The 20,665-nt window shown below is 41.2% G+C and overlaps 1 protein-coding gene across 3 annotated transcripts in view; it reads left to right on the forward strand.

Annotated features, from left to right (window-relative positions):
- The window catches only part of NTRK2 (neurotrophic receptor tyrosine kinase 2), a 367,950-nt gene that overhangs the window by 19,474 nt on the left and 327,811 nt on the right, over positions 1–20,665 (forward strand). For all 3 annotated transcript variants that reach the window (XM_024753834.1, XM_024753833.1, XM_024753832.1), the window contains 4 exons: positions 11,090–11,164; positions 11,279–11,350; positions 15,761–15,829; positions 18,537–18,691. In XM_024753834.1, coding sequence (XP_024609602.1) covers positions 11,090–11,164; positions 11,279–11,350; positions 15,761–15,829; positions 18,537–18,691 — 371 coding nt within the window. The remainder of the gene's footprint in view (positions 1–11,089; positions 11,165–11,278; positions 11,351–15,760; positions 15,830–18,536; positions 18,692–20,665) is intronic.

Below are 20,665 nucleotides of genomic sequence, written 5' to 3' on the forward strand. Positions count from 1 at the left end.
ATTTTTCCCTGTGCCATGCTTGATCTATCCTGAAGTTGGAGCAGAAATATTAGTTCCAAAAATTCTCTTGCTATGGAATGATTTGGCCCGATTGGAGGCCAAGAGCTTTCAAAAGTGTGTTCTGCTGTGATTTGTGCTGACTTGAATGCTTCTTAGAATTCTTAAGTCCTGGGCTAATCATTGGAAGTTTTTCTTCGCTTTTCATCAACGAAACGTTGACTGACCTGAAATAATGGGAAAAGAGGAAAAAACTTTTTTGGAAAAAAGATAATTTTGTGTTCGATTGGAGTTGCAAGATTTCACTTTTTATAAACACTCACTTTGAAACACACAAAAATCGTGGATAATATGGTTTTCCAATTCATTTCTTGAAAACAGCTGTAAGATGATGCTATCATACCAGTATATTGATCGTAATGGCCATATAATTTGTATTGGACGAGTATAGAAATGTCGCAGTTAATCAATTTATCATTAGTATTTGAATAACTGCTGATAATTATTTTACACAATAAGGTTAATAAGGTAAAAATGAGAGGGAGGAGTGAGAAAAAAAAAAGAGACAAGAACTCCAACTAACTCTGACCGTTGACATAGTTGCTGTAATTGAGCACACCATTTGTCCTCAACTTCCTGGCAGTGAAAAGAGAAGCTCATTATTAAGGAGGAGAATGCCTACTAATTCCACAGGAACATAGCTTTGTTTGGCACTCTGTTCTGAAAAGAGTTTCTTTTGCAGAGAATATGAGTGATGTAATTCACAGCTTTTATGAAAAATGCAGAAAGTAGATTTCATTTTCTTCTTACTGAGAAAGTCAGTGAAAGTTGGGGGAAGTGACAAGGATGACAATTCTGCAAGGACGCTAACGTGGTCCAAGAATTTCATCTCCCGATGCTGTAATTATAAAACTCATACAATGCAGGATCTTAGTTGCCCATCCCCTCATACCCTTTACTGAGCCAGGCTTTGCTAGAAGCTGGACTGCAGATGATATGAAGTTGTCCCCTCTGACCAGAGCTGGAATATGTTAATTTCTGTTCCTGGTTAAAGCCAGATCCATTCTCTTTGGAAGCCAGACAAGCAGATGGTGGGGCTGACATCCTTTTACAAAGACCAAGCAGCCTGGCTTGTGTGCCCATCCAGGTGGAAGCCACCCTGTCTGCGGACGAGATGAGATGTGGGGGTACCAGCAGGCTGCAGATCCAGGCTTGCCTGGGGAAGTAGCGCTATGACTGCCTCGGAATGTGGACAGATGCTTGATTGAGACGGCAGAGATCCACCCACAGAGCACAGCAGAGATGGTTTTAGCCTAGAAGCTGTTAGGAGCAGGTGTGACCAGACGGCTTCCCAGCCAGAGGAAAAGCCCTCTCAGGCTCCCGGGGTGCCCCCAGCCTTGAGAGGGATGGCCCCTTGTGGGCCTGCCAGGATAAATTAGCTGCAGACTGTACCCCGAGGGACCCAGTGAGCTGACTCATATTTCTGGTGGTTTCATATTGACTGATGTTAGAGTACACCTGTCCAAAATAAAATTTTGGCTCAAACATCACTTAAGCCTCTTTCTTGATGGCAGTGCTGTATCAGGACCATTTCTGTCCTGGGTTCTTCATCTGATATGGCGAAACCATGCCATGGTACACGTTTAGTTAATTGTCTTTCCATTTGCTATGGCAAGTTACTATGATCTATCGAAAGATCTGAAACCTATTGTAAAATATTAAATAAATTAGTGGGAAGGAAAACAATTTTTTGTCAGGAAAAACACATCCCTTGCTCCTCTTGGGGATTCTGTACCATTGTACCAAGTATAAAATTATACTTGGCTATGTCTGTGTCAGTTTTAGTTTGTTTCTAAACAGAGGAAGCTTCTAAAGGTTCTGGAACAGGGGACAACTTCATATCATCTGCAGTCCAGCTTCTAGCAAAGCCTGGCTCAGTAAAGGGTATGAGGGGATGGGCAACTAAGATCCTGCATTGTATGAGTTTTATAATTACAGCATCGGGAGATGAAATTCTTGGACCACTTCTTTAAGAAAAGGAGGTATTTTTATTGTGGTCTTTGTGTCATTTTATCTGAGCAAACTCATTTAGGGATCTCTGTTAGGGATCTCTGTGCGTGCAGATGACATACCAATGTAGGAGAAGGGTCGGAGCATTGAAGTCTCAGAGGAAATTACAAGCAAGAATTAGATCAGGTGTCATAAAAATCTTTCTATGAGCCAGTGAAAGAGCTGAGGTCAGAATGTGACCAACTGGAAATGTGTTGCAGACCCCCAGGAGCAATGTTACTCAGCTCGCCCTGACTGTTGCCAGGAAGAAATGCTAGTCTAGTTTGGAGGACCTTCTGGCTTCTTAAGAGAATGTGGAAATTCAGATTTTTAAAGCGGGAAATCTTCCCATTTTGAAAAGTTAGCAGCTAAAAAGAAAATTTATTAATTTTAAATATATTGACACCCTGCTCACCCTCCAGTATAAGGTTTACACGTCACATTATTTGTAAGCTGGGGTCAAATCCTAAATTTTCATGGAGGCTATTATTTAGTCAAATCAAATTAAACTTACATTTTTTTCTGCTGGAGACTGATACGTTTTAGGTAGAAAGCCAACTGTAAGGGTTTTTTCATAGTTAATTTTGCTGGTCACAAATTGCAGTGTTTCTTTTTGGGCATCACCTCATTGAGAGAGGTGGATGAGAAAGATGCTATATAAATACTCAGAGAGAAACTCAGTGTGTAATTTTTTCTTCATAATATGTTGCAGAAGTTTTCTTATAATTTGAGTGCTGATGGGAACTGAGACATTCTCCAGGCCAGGTTTCCTGTTCCATGCCCGTGGGCCCTGGAGGCAGGCTGAGATTCAGTTCATCAGCTAGTTAGTGACCAAGCCAGTCCCTGAACCCCAGTCTGCTGCTTGCTGTTAATAATCAACAGTGACTGTGGTCCTCATACGGGCTAGGGCAGTTCTCTTATTGCTCCAGCAACTCCCTGAGGCAGGTACTGTTACTACCCCATTTTAAGACGAGGAAACCGAGGTGTAGGGACTTGTCCAAGGTCACATAACTGGGAAGAGGTGAAGCTAGTGGAGTGTGTTTATCCCTCACTTTACACCGCTTATTATTTTCCAGGCACTTGAATTCTTTTTTTTTTAATTGAAGTATAGTTGATTTACAATATTTTGTTAGTTTCAGATGTACAGCAAAGTGATTTGGTTATATATATATATGTATGTATATACGTATATTCTTTTTTTCCGATTCTTTTCCATTATAGTTTCTTACAAGATATTGAGTATAGTTCCCTGTGCTATACAGCAAATTCCTGTTGTTTATCTATTTTATATATGGTAGTGTGTATCTGTTAATCCCCTACTCCCAATTTATCCCTCCCCCCATTCCCTTTTGGTAACCATAAGTTTGTCTTCTATGTCTATGAGTCTGTTTCTGTTTTGTATGTACAATACATCATTTGTATTATAAAACATCTTCTTTATCCATTCATCTGTCGATGGACACTTAGGTTGTTTCCATGTCTTGGCTGTTGTAAATAGTGCCACTATGAACATTGGGGTGCATGTATCTTTCGGAATTAGATCTTTTGTCTTTTCTGGATGTATGCCCAGAAGTGGGATTGCAGGATCATATGGGAGCTGTATTTTTAGTTTTTTAAGGAACCTCCATACTCTTTTCCATAGTGGCTGCACCAATTTACATTTTCCCCAACAGTGTAGGAGGGTTCCGTTTTGTCCACACCCTCTCCACAGGCACTTGAATTCTTAAGTTCCCAAGGAATTTAGGCTATTCTAGGAAGCTGCGGTTCTCAGAGCTTGGCATTGTGGGGAGCTGCAGTTCTCAGAGCTTGGCATTGTGTAAGGATCTGAGAAGATATTTTATTTATTTCCTGTTACCTCTGTAGGTATAACACAAGAGAGCAACCTGTAAAATGTCCTCATTCCTTTTCATTGACTATTGTTTTCAGGCTGTGATTATTTGTCAGGATGCATTTTGCAGAAATGTTAGAAAGTATTCTTCATTGTAGGTGCAGGACTCATAAGTCCATGGTCCTGGTGGGGCGGTAGAGTGGGTATGAGCTCAGAATTCAGAGGCAGGTAGATTTGGGTTCAAATCCTGTTTTGGCAGTTATGTAATCCTGGGGATATGACCTAGCAAGGTTGGGCCTCAGTTACCTCTTCCAAAAAGTGGAAGCAATCAGTGCTCTCCTGGTAGCTTTGTCGGATTAAGGGAGACACCCCCTGGGTACGTCAGTGCCTGGCACACAGCACTCTCTAAAAGGACATTACTGGGGCTACTTCTATTCCCGTGGCCAAAAAGAAGATGGAAGTGCTGCAGCTAACCAGCCTGTGCTAGTAGGCTGGTGCTGGAATTCAGGTTCTGAGCCCACTTATTTGGTGTTCTCTGCATTCACGTTGTCACAGGTGGGGTGGTGGACCCTCTCTTAGGAATGGAGGGATAGATTGAGAGATTCTTCTTTTGAATCCTGCTTTGGCCCATCAGGGACTGCTTTTCAAAACTCTTTCTTAGCATTTTGCTGAGCAACTGAAGCTACCTGGTTACGGACTCAGGGAACAAGGGCACATTTTTAAAAATGGATTATTCTCTTCCCCGTGATGGAAATCTTATGGCAGAGAGGATCCTGTCAGAGCCGAAATGCCTCACTCCATGGCTGTAAGCCTGAGCATGTATCACAATCTCTTGTGACATTTGAGTTCTATCTACTTTTATTAGCTTAATTATTTATTTATGTGGTGGGGGTGAGGTGAGGGTAGCCAGGGTAGTGGGAAGCAATTCCATTTTGAAGGGCGACCATTAGAAATACTCACGGCTCTTTCCATTTCTTTTTGATATATCGTCAACCTACAGGTCAGGTAATAAAGTCTAAGGTAAAGGGAAATTTTACTTTGGAGCGAGCCTGCTGTTAAGCTAATACACAGGAAGAAAAGATGCATTAGAAACCACTCTTTGTTACTTGGAAAGATTGCCCGGAGGAATTATTTGATAGGTTGTTCAAGCCAATGTGAAATCTTTTCAAATGAGATGAGTATCCTTTCTAGGAACCTGTAATTCAAAAATGTTTCCGCGAATTTTTCCTAAAATTATCTGTTCTTTTTTTTCCCCAAAAAGCCACCTACGGGCTTTTTGGTAAGCCTAAGGAAAGGAAATTCTTTACCCTCAAGAAAATGTCATAATGAAGGCCCTGGATGTCATGTTGAGAATGGAAACGCTTTGGTGACAACACAAAATAAAATGGCAAATAGTGTGGACTTTGCTTATGTTCACATTTTTTATCTGTTGACTTTCTGGGCACCCTTCAAAGCCTGACCTCATGGAAGCCTTCACTGCCCAGTGATATCTTGTAATTCCTTCCACTGCACCCTCGCAGTGCACGTACTTGACCTCTGCTTGGAAACTTCTCTCTTTTGCTCAACAAATACCGTGGCAGTGAGCACTGACCTTCAGGAGCATCAACCCCTCAAGGTCAAGAAGAGCTGGATCTGAAGATTCTTTCTAGCCTTAACATTTCTGAAACTGAGATGGCAAATGAATGCTCATATTCCGAGGGCAATTAGTTTTCATCATTTACGAAAAATAAATGAGTGTTTGGTTTGACTGTGTTGTATGCTTGTGATCTAAATTTGCTTTCTAGATAGGACAAATTTTGCTTTCAGAATTGGCTGTCTTCCTCTGTTATGGTCGTTACTTTTTTTCCTTGTTTTCTATGTGAGAAATGAAGTTATGTTCTATTACCACAATCTTCATTTAGTGTCTATAGTGTGTATATGTCTGGTCTTTCCAGTGAGATAACAAAAACTCCAGTGGAGGATCTGTGGGTCAGATTGATTGCTTTAAGTCAGCCAGTGTTCTATGAGCATCAGCTCTGTGTTCGGAAGTGGACGTGCAGTTTGATGAATAACACTCTTCCATCTGAGGAGTTAACAGTTCAGCAGGAGAGTTAGGTATATTAGTACAAAAATACAATGGTGGGTACAAAGAGTACCTCCATCCCCTCTAATTCTTAATTATAAAGTTAAGGAGGAGAATAAATGCTAAAGAAATGCTTGCCAACTGATGGAATAAAAATGTTTTGATTGGAAAAAGGCTTTTTGATGTTGCCTGTGAATCAAGCAGCATCTCAGATATTGTGGGGACCCAGAAGAGTTTTAGGTGAATTCATTGAGAAGTTCCAACTTTAAGGGCAGAAGACAGTAGTCTTGGGATGTAGTAAAAGTAAACAACAATAAAAAACAACCCTCATAATGTGAGGCCCAAGAAAGAGTACTATAGATGGCTTTTAGAAAGGAAGAAGGCATATTTGGGCAAAACAGGATGGTCGAAGGCCGAGAATGATTCCACACAGATTGTGGATGGAGGGGTGGGCCTGAGGGACCTGGAGGCCAAGGAAGTAAGGGAGAGCAACTCTTAAGCTTGGAAGGGCAGAAGCTCGAAAGCTTGGCTGAACTCATGTGAGCGCTGGGGCATGGGCTCTAGGGGGAGGGCTTGTGCCTTAAAGCCCCTGGGGCCTAAGCTTTCCAGATGATCGGTGGGCTTGGGTCAGAGGAGTTAGGGGCTGTCATGGAGAGAAAGGTCTGTACCAAAATGCTTGTCCTTTCCACTGCTTCAGTGGGAGTGGGACCCTTCTTGGGGATTCTATTAAGCAAAGCTTGACTTAGTAAAGACCCCTCAGAGTTGGCCAGCACTTTGACTGGAGTGACAGGGAACAGTTTTCTGGGGGAGAGCCTACTGCATTGCCTGTCCACACATCTTTCAGCTGTCTGTCCTGGCCTGGCCTTTGCTCTCTCCTTCCTAACCCTGGGTTGGTCTCTGCAGCTGCTGCTTTTCTGATCACTGGCAGTGATGAGATGGCAGAGCTCGAAAGACCTGGTGTTGCCAAGGTCCTTCTGGAGGCACGTGGAAGTCACCAGTAGGGGGCGGCCCAGCATGCTCCTTAGTCTTCTTGGTCCCATCCAGGGGCTCTGGGGCAGGGATCAGAAGGTTTTTAGACTGTTTGCTTTTGGGTGGTCCAAGAAACCAAGGACTTGAGCCCTGGTGTATTTGGTCACCTAGTAACTGAGAAGCCCTGGGGTCCAGCTTCGCTGTGGTCTTTTCCTTTGCGACTTTTTTTGGCTCTCCCTCTTTCTTTCCCCCCTTCCTCCCTCCCTTCCCTCCTTCCTTCCTTCTTTCTTTTTTCTTCATACATTTAAGAAATTCATAAAAATGTAATGATATAACAATAACTTCAGGTGCATATATTCAGAACTGACACTTTAACATTTTTGTCTTTTTTGTTACAAAGGCTTTTCTCTTTTAAGAAAAGAAATAGTTTAGTAGTTTAATAAAACAGTTTAACAGTTTAAGTTTCTTTATCCCTGATGCAGATCCATCTCCTTTCCCAAGGTGACTTTCCTTGCAATCTTCCTTTTGTACTTTACAACTATCCTTGACTATGAACACTATGTGGTATTGTTTTCTGTCTTTTTAAAAGTTCACATCAATTGTTTTATATGATATGTACATATCAGTTTGAAATTTTGCTTATTTTTCTTTCTCACTTAGCACGACTATTTCTTTCTGCTCAGATATAAAGATCTGGTTCAATCTACCGTAGTTATTTAACACGCCTCATTTTATTCTCTTTCTTAACTGATGGACACTCTCCACGCAGCCAGATTTTTATTCTGACTGTGTTACCATGAATGTTCTTGTATATGTCTCCTTGTGTGCAGGAGTGAGCATTTCTCTCAGGTGAAAACCTAGAAATGGAATTGCTGGACTCTGTAAAGCGTGTGATGTATAATTTTCCAAGATGCTGGCAAATTACTCTTCAAAGTGCTTGTGCCAATTTAGACTCCCTCCAACAATATAAGAGAAATACCCCACATCCTTAGCAATGCTTTAATATTGTCAGATTTTAAACATTCTGTCCAGCTAGTGGCAGAGGAATGGTAAGTCCATGTGACTTTGGTTTGCATTTCATATTCCTTGAGGGGTGAGCAGATTTTCATATGTTCCTGGGCCGTTGAGGCTTCTCCTTTGTGAATTGTTTGTTATTAACTTTACTGGCTCCCATTCTAACCCTATGATTCCTCACTTAATGGTGTCTAAGGAGCGTTTCTTAAGGGGTAGATTTCATGAGCAATTTATAGCCCACGGCTATGTTGTGGGCCTTTCTGCAGATGGTAACTTATGAAAGGGAATTCTTGGCATCTAGAGGGGCAATCGCTGACCTTTTAATCCAGCTCTTCTGTTGCTTTTTTCCATTTTAACCAGGAGAAAAATTCATTCTTTATCCAGGGCATCCCTGCCTTCACAGTGGAAGAACATTCTTTAATGACCATTTTTAATACTTTCACATGGTTCTTTTGATGGTTTTCAACAAAATCTCCTGTCTGGTCTTAGATTCAAGAACAGGTACGCTTTGCTTAATATCTGACTTATTTTCACCTCATGAACACTGTGACGTTACCGCTGGCTAAATGTATCCCCCTTTCCTTCTTTTCAGGGGCAGTGGTCACTGGAAAGCTTAGAATTATGCTTGTGGCCCTTTCCCAGCATTTTAAACCCAATTCCTAGCTCCACTGATGTCTCTGCCCTGGCTCTTCTTTCTATTATGCCTTTCATTTTTATTTATGTTAGCTCGCTATATTTTATTGAATACAATTAGAGAGTTTATAAATTAAAAATCTGACAAAAATGAAATACCAATAAAATAAAGGGCATAAATAGCTAAATAAAAAGTTAAAAATAAATGCCTTGTGCCACAGACATTGACTAAATACCTCCTGAGTGTCAGGCCCCTGTCATAAGCATGGAGGATGCAGTGATGAGCCAGCAAAGAGAGCTGGAAAATCTCTCAGACAGTTTCAGAACAGTGACAGCCACCATGCTAGCGCAGCTGTAAGCAGTGAACAAGCTTCTCGGGAATTCTGGTTGTGACCCCAGAGGAAACCTTGCCAAAGTTATTTGTCCTTTTTTCTGCCAGTTGCATGAAAAAAAGCATTACAATGTAGGGCCCTCTTGAATGCAGTTCTTATTGGGAGACAATTTAGAAGAGGGAGGTCACTGTGGTTTCTACTGAAAATGTTAGTGGATTGAAAATCTTGGGAAAATGTGTGATAATTTTGAAACATTTCATAAAAACTCTTAACGTTGAAAATGGTTGTTTGAGAACCAAGATCTTTGAGCAGAAGATGCCCTTCTATCTTGGACGTTGTTGTTTTTTTATGTAACAGGGGCCATGTTTATGTGGGTCCTTTTAAAATTATTTATCTTTGGTATAATTTTGTTCCCACAGAGCATTTACTTATTTTGCTTTATTTCTAAAATATATTTTCTAAAAATGGGTGCCCCAATACTTACCATGTATTTTGACATCTATTTTTTTTCCTTCTTTTGGATTGGGTGGAAGGAATCTGTAGATGCTGTATCTCCTCCCTCATTGGTTACTATTGTTTTCATTTTAATTCATGTTGTTAACAGTAGAGCTACATATTTGTTTTCAGTGTCTTAATTGGAATGTTATGTATCTTAAATTTTTTGAAAAAGAAAGGGGAAAATCCGGGCTTCCCAGGTGGTGCAGTGGTTGGGAGTCCGCCTGCCAATGCAGGGGATGCGGGTTCGTGCCCCTGTCCGGGAGGATCCTACATGCCGCGGAGCGGCTCGGCCCGTGAGCCATGGCCACTGGGCCTGCGCGTCCGGAGCCTGTGCTCCGCGACAGGAGAGGCCACGGCGGTGAGAGGCCTGCGTGCCGCAAAAAAAAAAAAAGAAAGGGGAAAATCCATCCTAATACAACTTCCTGGAGTGCCTTTGGAACTCCAAGTGTTGCCCATCCATCCATCCATCCATCCATCCATCCATCCATCCATCCATCATCCTTGAAGACCTACATTGTGCAAGGTTCTTTGCTAGATGCTGTGGTGCATGTTAAGAATTATAAAGCAGGATCCAGCTGTCTTCGAAAAGAGGTCGTGATCAAGAAAAGTGAATAGACAGATACTCAGATAACTGTAGCACAGGGAAATTCCATGTAGTAGGTTTGATAGCTTTGTGTTTGTGTTACCAGGGATTTTATTGGTTGCAAGTGACAGAAGTTCAGATCAAGCTTCTGTTAGTGACAGCTAACCTCAGAGATGATTGGATCCCAAAGCTCAAGTAACATTTTCAGGGTTCTGTCTCTCTTTATATCTCTTAGCTCTCTTTCCTCCTGTGTGCTGACTTCACACTTGGACAGTCTCTTTCCTTGTGCCAGAAATATTTCTCATAGAAGCAAAGAGAGACTCTGTCATGGCATTCATGTTTTAATTTAAGGGAAGCTTCTCATTAATCTAGTTGAGGTCACAGGCACATTTCTAAGCCAGTCCTCATGATCCAGGGGATGGAACTCTCCATGCAGCCAGTTTACTCCTGTATTTGAGGGTTTGGTGAATGGGGAAGAGGAGATTTCTATAGAGAGCGCACTAGGGCAATGTGGGGTTTGTGAGATGTGGTTCCTGAAAGGAAAATTTGGTTTTATTACTGACAAAAGCAGAACGAGGGAATCCTGGGCCAGGAAAAGAGAGAGTTGGAACGAAGGGAGGGAGGGAGAGAGAGAAAGGGGGAGGGGATCTTCTTCAGTGTTTCAGGAGGTAAAAGGAGGGAGTGACTGCTTCTCTTGGAATGTGAGGAAAGATGTGTTTTGTCCTCTGTGTGGTGATGCCAGCTTCCCTGTGGCTGTCACCATAAGGGTGAAATGCTTTTGAGAGGTAGTGGATGCATTTCCAAGTTATTTTCACCTCTATACACAGGGGATACCTTGAGTGGAGGGGCAAACTGAACTTGTTAGTTGAAAGAATAATAAAAGTTTAAGAAAAAAAATGAAACCTGGTGATCCTGTCATTGACAGTGAAACCTGCTCAACCATGGTTTCTCCTCAGTCTCATTCGGCTTTGCTCCCCTTGCTGTATTTAAAATAAATGGTGGGGCTAGGTGGGCGGGGAGGGATTGCCTTGAGCAGCCTGGTGAGGTTGGACGGAAATTACCCATTTTTTTATGGACTGCCTGAATTCTGAGTTACTAGTTTGCACTCTCTGCTTTTTTTGCAGTTACATTGCAAATCAGAAAAGATTAGAAATCATCAACGAAGATGATATTGAAGCTTATGTGGGACTGAAAAACCTGTGAGTACTCAGGGCTTGCATACCTTATCTCAGAACTTTTTCTTATGCTCTGTTACCGTCAGAGGGACAGTCGTCTGTTAGCTCTAACATACATGCAATTATGTGTTTTCTTAGGACCATTGTGGATTCCGGATTGAAATTTGTAGCTCATAAAGCATTTCTGAAAAACAGCAACTTACAGCACATGTAAGTAAAGGTTGATTCTTTTGCTTCCCAGGACCTAGCTTATTCAATATTTTCCCCCTCTGTTTATTTTTCCTTCTTCTCCAGCTCTAAACCTCCTTTTAAAAAGTTAGTGTAGCTTTGACAATAGCTTGGAAGCATTAGCTTTGATTTCTGAATAGCTGTAGAGGGGTACTTAGAACAGCCTGCTTACTCCCTTTCATGAATTTCTGGGCCATTTCCATCTTGGACAGAGCAATAGGCCAACAGCAAGGAGTCTGATGTGAAAACTATGTCCTGGTACAGCGTCCTTGATTCTTTTCCTTGGAATCATGACATGTTCCCTGGAAGACATCAAACTAGTGGAATTGAAAGAAACTGACTTGGCCTTGGCCTTTTTAGGGAACTAAAAATTGCTAATGCTCTTCCTCCCCCAACAGATCCTCTTTTGAACCTTCTTTTCCCAAAAGCTATGTGTCATGATTGATGGAAGTGGAGAAAACTCAATCATGGAACATGCCAGAGGTTCAGGCAACTGTAACAATAGGAAATGCTTCCACCGAAGTCAGGGTGATATCAACTGAAGTCAAATGGAAATATGGACAGTGAGAGCTCTTAGGTTGTTTGCTGCTAAACCTTCTTAGATGATGGCACTTGGTCAATAAGGTGTGGCCTTCCTGAGACGTTTCTTCATGAAACAGAGGATCACCCTTAAGCTCTGATGGGCGCCCTCCACCCCGAGTTTTCAGTAGGAACTTCTGTGGCAGGAAGGTTGCCTGCATTCATTGGCCCTTTTGTGCTTTGCAGATGCTCTGCAAAAATACCTTATGTGTTTCATAGACTATGATCTACATACAGAACTCTCACGTGGTTGATCTCACTTGATTTTTCTGACAGTTGGTAGGGAGGATCTTCTTGATTCCCATTTCATAAGTGCAAAATCAGACTCAGGTCCACAGATGGAAAGTGGCAGACTCAGGGCTCACTCCTGGCTATGTTCTTTTAGTAAGAGGACAGAAAATAAAGTGTGTTTTCCATATAATGAGAGAATCAGCCCTTCTTGTAACATTTGTCCTCTTTCTTTTTCTTGGGGAGAACTGTTCCCTGACTGATTTCCAGGTCAGTTTGTAAAAGAAGTCGTTCTCTTCGAGCAGATTGCCTGGACACTCTATGGAGATTTGTTGATCTTATGAAAAACCTTAATTTCATCAAGCCAGTACAATGACTTCATATTTCATAGGTGGCATTAATGAGGAAGTCAATTTAAAAATAAAGTCAGTAGAATTAAGATATAAAACTTTTGGCAAAAAGGTGACAAAACTCCAAGGACCTTTATTAACACATTTCATGTAGAGGCTTTTGGGCAACATCTCCATAGTTGGTTTGCCTGCACAAATTCTGATGTCTTGCGTAGGCCTTGCTAGCATAAACAAGAGAGAAGTTGGACACAAGAAAAAGGCAAAATGCTCTAATGCAATCACTTAAGTGTAATTAATGACCCTCAGTGGTTACATTCTCGTATTTTCATTACTGCTGACTGCAGACCTGAATTACTCAACGACCACGTTTTACTGGTTGTTTTACTACATCACTTCCCCTAACGTAGTGATCTATATAGTGGGCTATGGTTAATTGTTTTAGAAATAGACCTTTTTATGACTTTGCTATGCCTCTTATATTTTCCCTACTTTCCTTGTTCCAAGTTATTTATATGAAAACCAAAGCCACCTTTTGTATTTTTTTCAGGCTGATTTACGGTAGAATAATTTTAATGGTATTCTGTGTGCTGTACATACTTACATAAAGCCAAATATTAGTCCCAGTCTTCCAAAGAGGTGTCATTTGAAAATAGGAAACCAAGGAGGTGGACGTATCTTATACAGCTTCTTTAAAAGCCAACAGTTGGGAAGCCCAGTTACTGATCAAACCGCAAAAATTACTGATATTTGTAGCCATTGTCAAATGGTAAGGCAGTAGGAAGTCAGGCTAATATTCAGACAGTTAGAAAGAAGTTACAATGTCAGTAAGCTTCAGATATTCACGTGATGAAAGAGCCTCCTAATCGCCAAAATAGAAATTAAATTAAGCAGTTGGCTCTAGGGAATGGCAAGGAGGAGGAAATGAAGTCAGTTGTCTGCCTTTCCAGACCTGGGTCTCAACTTCTGCTTATGACTGAAGGTGCTGGCATGTTCTCCCTGATTTCCGCACGTAGTAAACGGCATCTTTAGTTGAACATCAGCACCATGGCTGCAAGGGAGCTGATAAAGAAATGTGTATGAGAGGCTGTTTCTCTGTACCCTTGGGATATGATGATTATCTCTCTGAGTTTCTCCAATAAAATAAAAATGTACACAAGAGCATCTATTTCACTTTGGGTTTTAGCGGAATTCAGACTGGATCCTGTCTGTCACTTTCATCATTCCTCCCCTAACCTGTGCATATTTAGCATCCCATGCTGACTGTCCAGAGCCCCTAGGACTGGTCCCTGAGTTTATTTCTTGGTGCCTTTAATTCCTGCCCGGCCCCTGAGAACCCAGAAACTGTGAGAAAAGCCAGTATTTGTGTTTTCCAGGGACTTTGCAGAGGTGCTAATTAGCTCCTTTGCAAAAGTTCTATAATCAAACAGTAAGAGGATTGTTGATTTTTTTTCCTTCCCTCCTCCTCCCATTTGGCTTTTGGACCCAATAATAAGTATGGTTCATAAAACTCATCTTGTTCTTTGGCGTGTAACCCTGCTCTGGGCTGTGCTGCTAGCAGCCTGACAGGGCAGCTGCCCTGGTGCCGGCCTTGCTAGCCGACCCGGAACCTTGACAATGAGTGTGTCCTCTTTCTTTGCCTCCTCGCTCCTCTTTCTTCTTGGGAGGAAGAATAGGGTTTTTGTTTCTGTTTTTGTTTTTTTTTCCTTCAGAAGGATGGGGATTTCTGATGGAGATGAAAACATTTGTGCCTCACAGGCTCTGGTGAAGACAGGCAGAGCGACTTGTCAGTGTATTATATTGCAGTGAAACCCATTCTTAATTCACGTTCCAAAAGAAAAGATTTATGTGGGCACATTTTACAACTTCCCGCTGGATTATTTTTTCACGTGGGTGAGCACTTTACACTCAGTGTGAGGAGAGAAGATGCCAGCGTAGAAGGAAGAGGGCACCCTCTTGTAGATGGGGGTTTGGATGAGACGAAATCTCAATATAGAATTAAGCTGGGAGTGGCCGTGTGCCTTCTTCATTTATGAGATGCTAAAGTGGCATTTTCTTTATCCACCAGCTGACTAGTCTTAGTTCATGTATTAGCTCCCCCTGGTCTTTAACCCCTCTGTGAAAGAGACTGGCCAGACAGACCAGCAGACTTCAGCCCACGATTTGGTGAGACAGACGCAATAGACTAGCCTCAGTGAGGCCAGGATTGCTGTCTCCGCAGATTTCCCGTATTTACCTGACTCTCAGACCGGTGCTCACCTTCCTGAACGGGAATCAGATACTGAAAGGCTCATGGCAAACTGTTGAGGGCTCAGCTGTTTTGTAAAGTTTGATGTTTGTTTTACATTCATGTGACTCATGAAACACACGTCTAGAGGACCAAGCACTGCACACGCTTTAAATAAATTTGACCGGTAAACAAATTCACAGAGCGAGTCAGCTGCCAGGATTAAGGGTCTGAATTTCCCAGCTCAAGGTCTCATGGCACTGATCATTGGAAACCGAAACTCCCATTCCCTTGAATAAAACTACATATTTGGAACACATCAGTAAATTCATTATTATTTTTCAGTCACAAATAGGACATCTTTTCATTATCTGGTTGGTCCACATCTTAAAATGATATGTTGCTAGAATATTTCCAGATAAAATTTGGCATATTTTTATCTGATATTTTGTTGTTATTCTCATCATGAATTTATCTAGTTATTTGGAAGTCATATATAAACAATCTCAGCAGAGTTTATCAATCAATAGGTGTTATCTTTCCTATTAGGATGAGTTAAATTCAGTTAATATTCAGAGTTTTGTGTGTCGTGTAATTTCAAAATATTCATGATGCTTTTTAGTTTTAAAGTATCTTTTCCCCTAGTGAGTTTATGGTTTAAATTTAACTTAGTTTAATTTAATTTCCCTATTAATTGTTCAGTAGATCAGATATCTCTAGGAGGTATATAACTTGTCTCTGAATATGAAAAAGAAAATTTTGGGTAAAAAAGAGATTCAAAATAACCATTACGAAAATTATGCCCCCTCAACCCCACTCTCAAGCAAGAATTATAGGAGAGGCAGGGAAAACTAAGTTACTACTCTAGGTGAAAGAAAGAGATTACTGGATCTAAAGTACTGCATGAACCATGATCACATAAAATTATATTTTGAAAAAAACTCTATTTGAATACTTTATTCCTGAAATGTATACTTGTAATTCACATTTAATGTTTTTGATTCCTTTCAGCAATTTTACCAGAAATAAACTGACGGTATTGTCTAGGAAACATTTTCGTCACCTTGACTTGTCTGAGCTGTAAGTAATGATTTTGTATGGCATTTGGGGAAAAAATTTCCAAAGGAAAGTGTAATCACGTATTTTTTAAAATAAGTGATGCTGCAGGTCTATTTTTATATCAAAACTCATGAAAAATGATTTCTTAAATTTTGGTCATTTGTTCTTTTATTCCTCCATGAAAACATGATTCAGCAGTAAAAAAAAAAAGGAAATCTCAGTAGTAATATATCATTTATAATGAGTTTAAATGTTGTTTTTACATAAAAGACTTGTTTTCTAAAGGAGGGAAAATGAGAAAAAGATGAGGGTTTTGTGTGAAAAAGGCGGCAACATGTCTCATAGCATCTGTTTGGTCCTTGTTCTGTCCAGGCACTAATGGAAAGCAAACCCATTCAAGGAGAAACAGCAATGGGCAAAACTCCTCAGTTTATACCCCGACGACAGTGCCTGCGCTCCCTTAGTGAACATTTGAAGAGAGGCAGTCCTCTCCCTACCCAACCATCCTTGTGAGATTTCCTTCTAGGTCTGCCACTGCATTCAGGATTTATCCTTATCCCCAAATCCCCTTTGCTGAAAAATGATAGGGAAGATATTGAAATGTATCAATTACTAATAGCCAGCATTTCCAAGTGTGCTTAATTCTTGTGTTATCACCGTGAAGCAAATATAAACTGTTGACATTCCTATGGGTCAGGTACCCAAAGAACCTTAAAGCACAGGCTCTGTGTGTCAGAGGTGGGCCCAGATGGACAAGGCCTTTGAATACCAGGCAATAGCTTTTGCTAAAACTATCTGTTGCCTGAGTTGTAGGGTCCACCCCTATTCACAAGGAAATCATGCAGATTAGAAGATGCCACTAGTAGTGCGATAACAAGTTAATAGGTAGTCATGAGAGTTACATGGTGGCAATTCTTTTGGGAGAGACTTAATTCAGGGAGTTGAAGCGCTGGCTTTCTGACCCAGGGATACGCATAAAAAACTTAAGGAAGTTACGTGCAATAAATAGGCTACTCAGTGTAAAAATTCTGAGCATCATTGCAGAGAATTTTCTTGATGGGTTTCAAATTCACGTGTCTCAATACCACCCCTGCAGCATATTTAATTAATTCATTCAACAAATGTTAATTGTGTACCTGTTGCAAATCAAACTAACGTGGCACTAGGCTATAGGGATATAAGGAGAACGGTATCTGTACTCCAGGACTCTGCTATCCAGGGGGAGCGGTAGAAGCCTGAACAAATTAAGTACAACATGCTCTAACAATCCCTGCAAAAGGAGTTTGTACGGTGTGTGAGAGGAAGAAGCCAGCTGTCTGCCCGTGCCGTGTGGTCAGACGAACGTTGCTGTCTTTGTAGCTCAAGATCCCTTTGCTTCTTTATCTCTTCTGTGGATTCAGTCATACCTGCTTTTAAAAAAGATTTCTTAGTTTTTCATGGACTCAGAACACCAGGAAACCTCTTGGATTAGTTGGGGTTTAAACATTGTGGATATCATCTGCATTATATTCCATACCTAGTAGTCTCAACTCTTATTTTGGTGTTGGAGGGATATTTGGAGGCAATCAAGCAGACACAAATTAAATGAGTCTGCCAGGACCACATTTTCTCCAAGGAAACTCCTGGAAAAGTCTCCAGGGATTCCCTGAGATTGTTAGAACCCAACCAGAAAACCACAGGAGTAAATGATGTTGCAAAGCCCAGATCCTGTCCTCATGGAAATCTTAAGTATTGTGGTTAATGCCAGGCAGAGCCTATGTAATGATTTTAAATGGCCTCATTTAAAGGCTCATTGCCATAAATGGAAGTCATTTTAAACAGGCCACTGAGTGTTATAAATAAGCATTTAAAGATTTTTTTTCTTGTGGTTTTTATTTTCCTCTTGACTACTTCCTCCTTGACCAATCACAGGCCACAGGAGTCCAGGCAGCATGGCTGAATAGTGACTTTCTCTTTGCAGACCCTCCCACAATGGGCTAAGTAGCTCAGTCTGGACCTTGGTTGCACTTGCTCTCAGAAACCCTGAGCTTGGGGTGTGTGTGTGTGTGTGTGTGTGTGTGTGTGTGAAGGAGGTCTGAGAGCTCCCTTCCAGGTTCTGTCTCTCACATTCACTCCAACTTTCTTGCATCAGTCAAACTGAACTGTGGTTGTGTCATTTGGAAAGCTGGGAGTGCACCCTCCTGGCTCTCACACTTTAGTCTTAGCCTTGTATTCACAGTCTCGTTTTCAGTTCAGATGAAATTGCTCCGCCCTCTACTGAAGTTCGAACTTATTAAGTGATAACACTTGAATTTCTAGCCTGGTTAGACATAAGTATGTTAGTGTTCCCGAAAACTTAACGTTGGCTTCTTCACTTAAGATCTTCATAACTGTATAATATCTGTGATAAATTTGTTATGGTATCTTATTTTCCCCCATCTTTTGAGACATCTTTTTCTATCCTATATTATAGTTATTTCTGTTCCTACCTTGTTTCCCTATGGGTCCGAAAGGTCTCACATCACTTTGCATCCTTTAGCCTCTACAGGGGTGTTTGCACATAGCAGAAGATCAGTAAGTATCAGGCAAATGAATGAATAATAAGTACCGTTATGCTATAAAGATGGGTGTGACTTCCAAAGATAGCCAGCTAGAAGAAATTCATAATGCTGTTAGTGCTTCATAAACACTTCTGTAGCTAAAACTGAAAAAGAGAAGGCTGATTGGATTTCATTTTTGTTCCATGTAGGATCCTGGTGGGCAACCCATTTACATGCTCCTGTGACATTATGTGGATTAAGACTCTTCAGGAGACTAAACCCAGTCCAGAAACTCAGGACTTGTACTGCCTCGATGAAAACAGCAAGAATATTTCCCTGGCAAACCTGCAGATATCCCATTGTGGTAATTTACTTTTAAATCAATAAGTTCTACTTGCTATTAATTATTCTAATTGCCTTGGTGTGGTAGAGAGTCTGGGAAGGTTACGACTACCTGGATTTTATATGTTATGCTGTTGATGTCTCCACTGAGTTGGGCCACTTTCGTGTGCAGTGTTGAGAAATCAGCTGGGAGCAACTTTGCTGAGTGTTCTTTGCCAGTAGAATATTAATTCTGAATGGTTGACTTTAAAGTGCACAGAGAAAAAAATACACTGTTTATTCCTTTGTTTCTTTGTTCGTTTGTTCATCCATCCAACTATCCATCCAAAAAGTATTGGCTGAGAGTGTGGTACTTCACTGGCCACGTGTATACTTGGTTGGCACCTAGGCCATGCAGAGGAAGGATCTCAGGGGGATAAAGTGTCCTGGCAGCACAAGAACATGCAGTTCAATCCAGAGCATTCCCTTACACTTGTGTTGTTGCCGGATGTCAGTGTATCTTGATGGGGCACCACAAATCTGCCCTTTGACTTGCTTTCCCCCATTTCTGGGTTTACAATCTCCAGAATTTAAAAGGGTATCATATGGTAAAATTACAGCTCTGTGAATGCCAGTGTGTTTACAAGAAGGGAAAATCCAAGTGTTCTGGTTAGGATTTTACTGCTAAGGGCTCTTGGGACATGCCTCTGCAGTACCCACATATGCATATTATTCCTGAGTTGAAATTTTAATCAGTCAACCAGTTAATCAGTTAACAATTAAATGTGATCTTGCCTAGTGGCTGGTGACACAGCAGAAAGCCACATAGCACCTGGTTCTTGCCTGAGAGGAATCTGTATATTAATCATAAACTTCCAGGTCTTTGTTTTCAGAGGATCCTGTTGTTTGGAGTCAATTTTTATTTAAGGAAAATATAGCTGCTGCTCTTTTTTTTTTTTTACGGTACGCGGGTCTCTCACTGTTGTGGCCTCTCCCGTTGCAGAGCACAGGCTCCGGACGCGCAGGCTCAGCGGCCATGGCTCATGGGCCTAGCCGGTCCGCGGCATGTGGGATCCTCCTGGACCGGGGCATGAACCCGTGTCCCCTGCATCGGCAGGCGGACTCTCAACCACTGCGCCACCAGGGAAGCCCCCCTAGCTGCTGCTCATTTTTAATGAGAGTGTAATAAAGGAGTGATAAGTGTTTGTTTCTTCCCCTACAGGGTCTTAGAAGACAACAGTTACTCTTCCCACAGATTTTTGTTGTAATGAGAGCCCTTTGGTTTCATAATGGGGGAATTAAGCTTTGTTCCCTTGTCAGCTTCCCTTGACTTTCATTATTAGCCAATATTAAAAAAAAATTTTTAATATCTATCTTTTCCTGATTGATAAGAGGATAACTGTTCTCTGTTCTGGTATAAATTTGTACCGCTGAGAGAAATTGCCCAGAGGGACAAGAAATTCAATGTTGAGTCACCTGGCTGCTTGGCCAGCTCCCAGATCCCCATGGCTGTGTGGCCACATTGTTTCAGCAACCACTGAGAGGAAAAAAGAGAAAGCATCTGACTCCTGCTCTGATTTCACAAAAGGCCTCTTAATAGACGTCTGCTTTGCCCTTGCCTGAAACCAATTCTCTTTTTTTTTAATTTTAATTTTTGGCCATATTGTCTTGGCAGCATTCCTGTAATGTACCCACCTAATGTGCTGTTGATAGACCGCTGTGACTGGAGCAGGGGAGGGGTAGGAGTGAACTGGTTCTAATTTTTCCTGACCACTTTGTCAATTTTCAGTGTTTTAAAATTTGTTTCCTATGAATTTGTCAATGAATTGTGTGTATGAGAGTGAGGCTTTGAATCTGCTGTCAGAGGGCGTGTGTTTGATTGATTAGGATTGAATGATTACATTTATGGTAATTTCAGGGTCAGCAGTGCTTTTCAGAAAGCATCATTAGAAAAGGTGAACTGATAGACTTACTTTTTTGTGTTCTTAAACTGTCTTGTTCTTTCTCTGCTAATTTT

Source organism: Neophocaena asiaeorientalis, unplaced genomic scaffold (assembly GCF_003031525.2).
Source record: "Neophocaena asiaeorientalis asiaeorientalis breed wild unplaced genomic scaffold, Neophocaena_asiaeorientalis_V1.1 scaffold220, whole genome shotgun sequence".
NCBI classification, from domain to species: domain Eukaryota; kingdom Metazoa; phylum Chordata; class Mammalia; order Artiodactyla; family Phocoenidae; genus Neophocaena; species Neophocaena asiaeorientalis.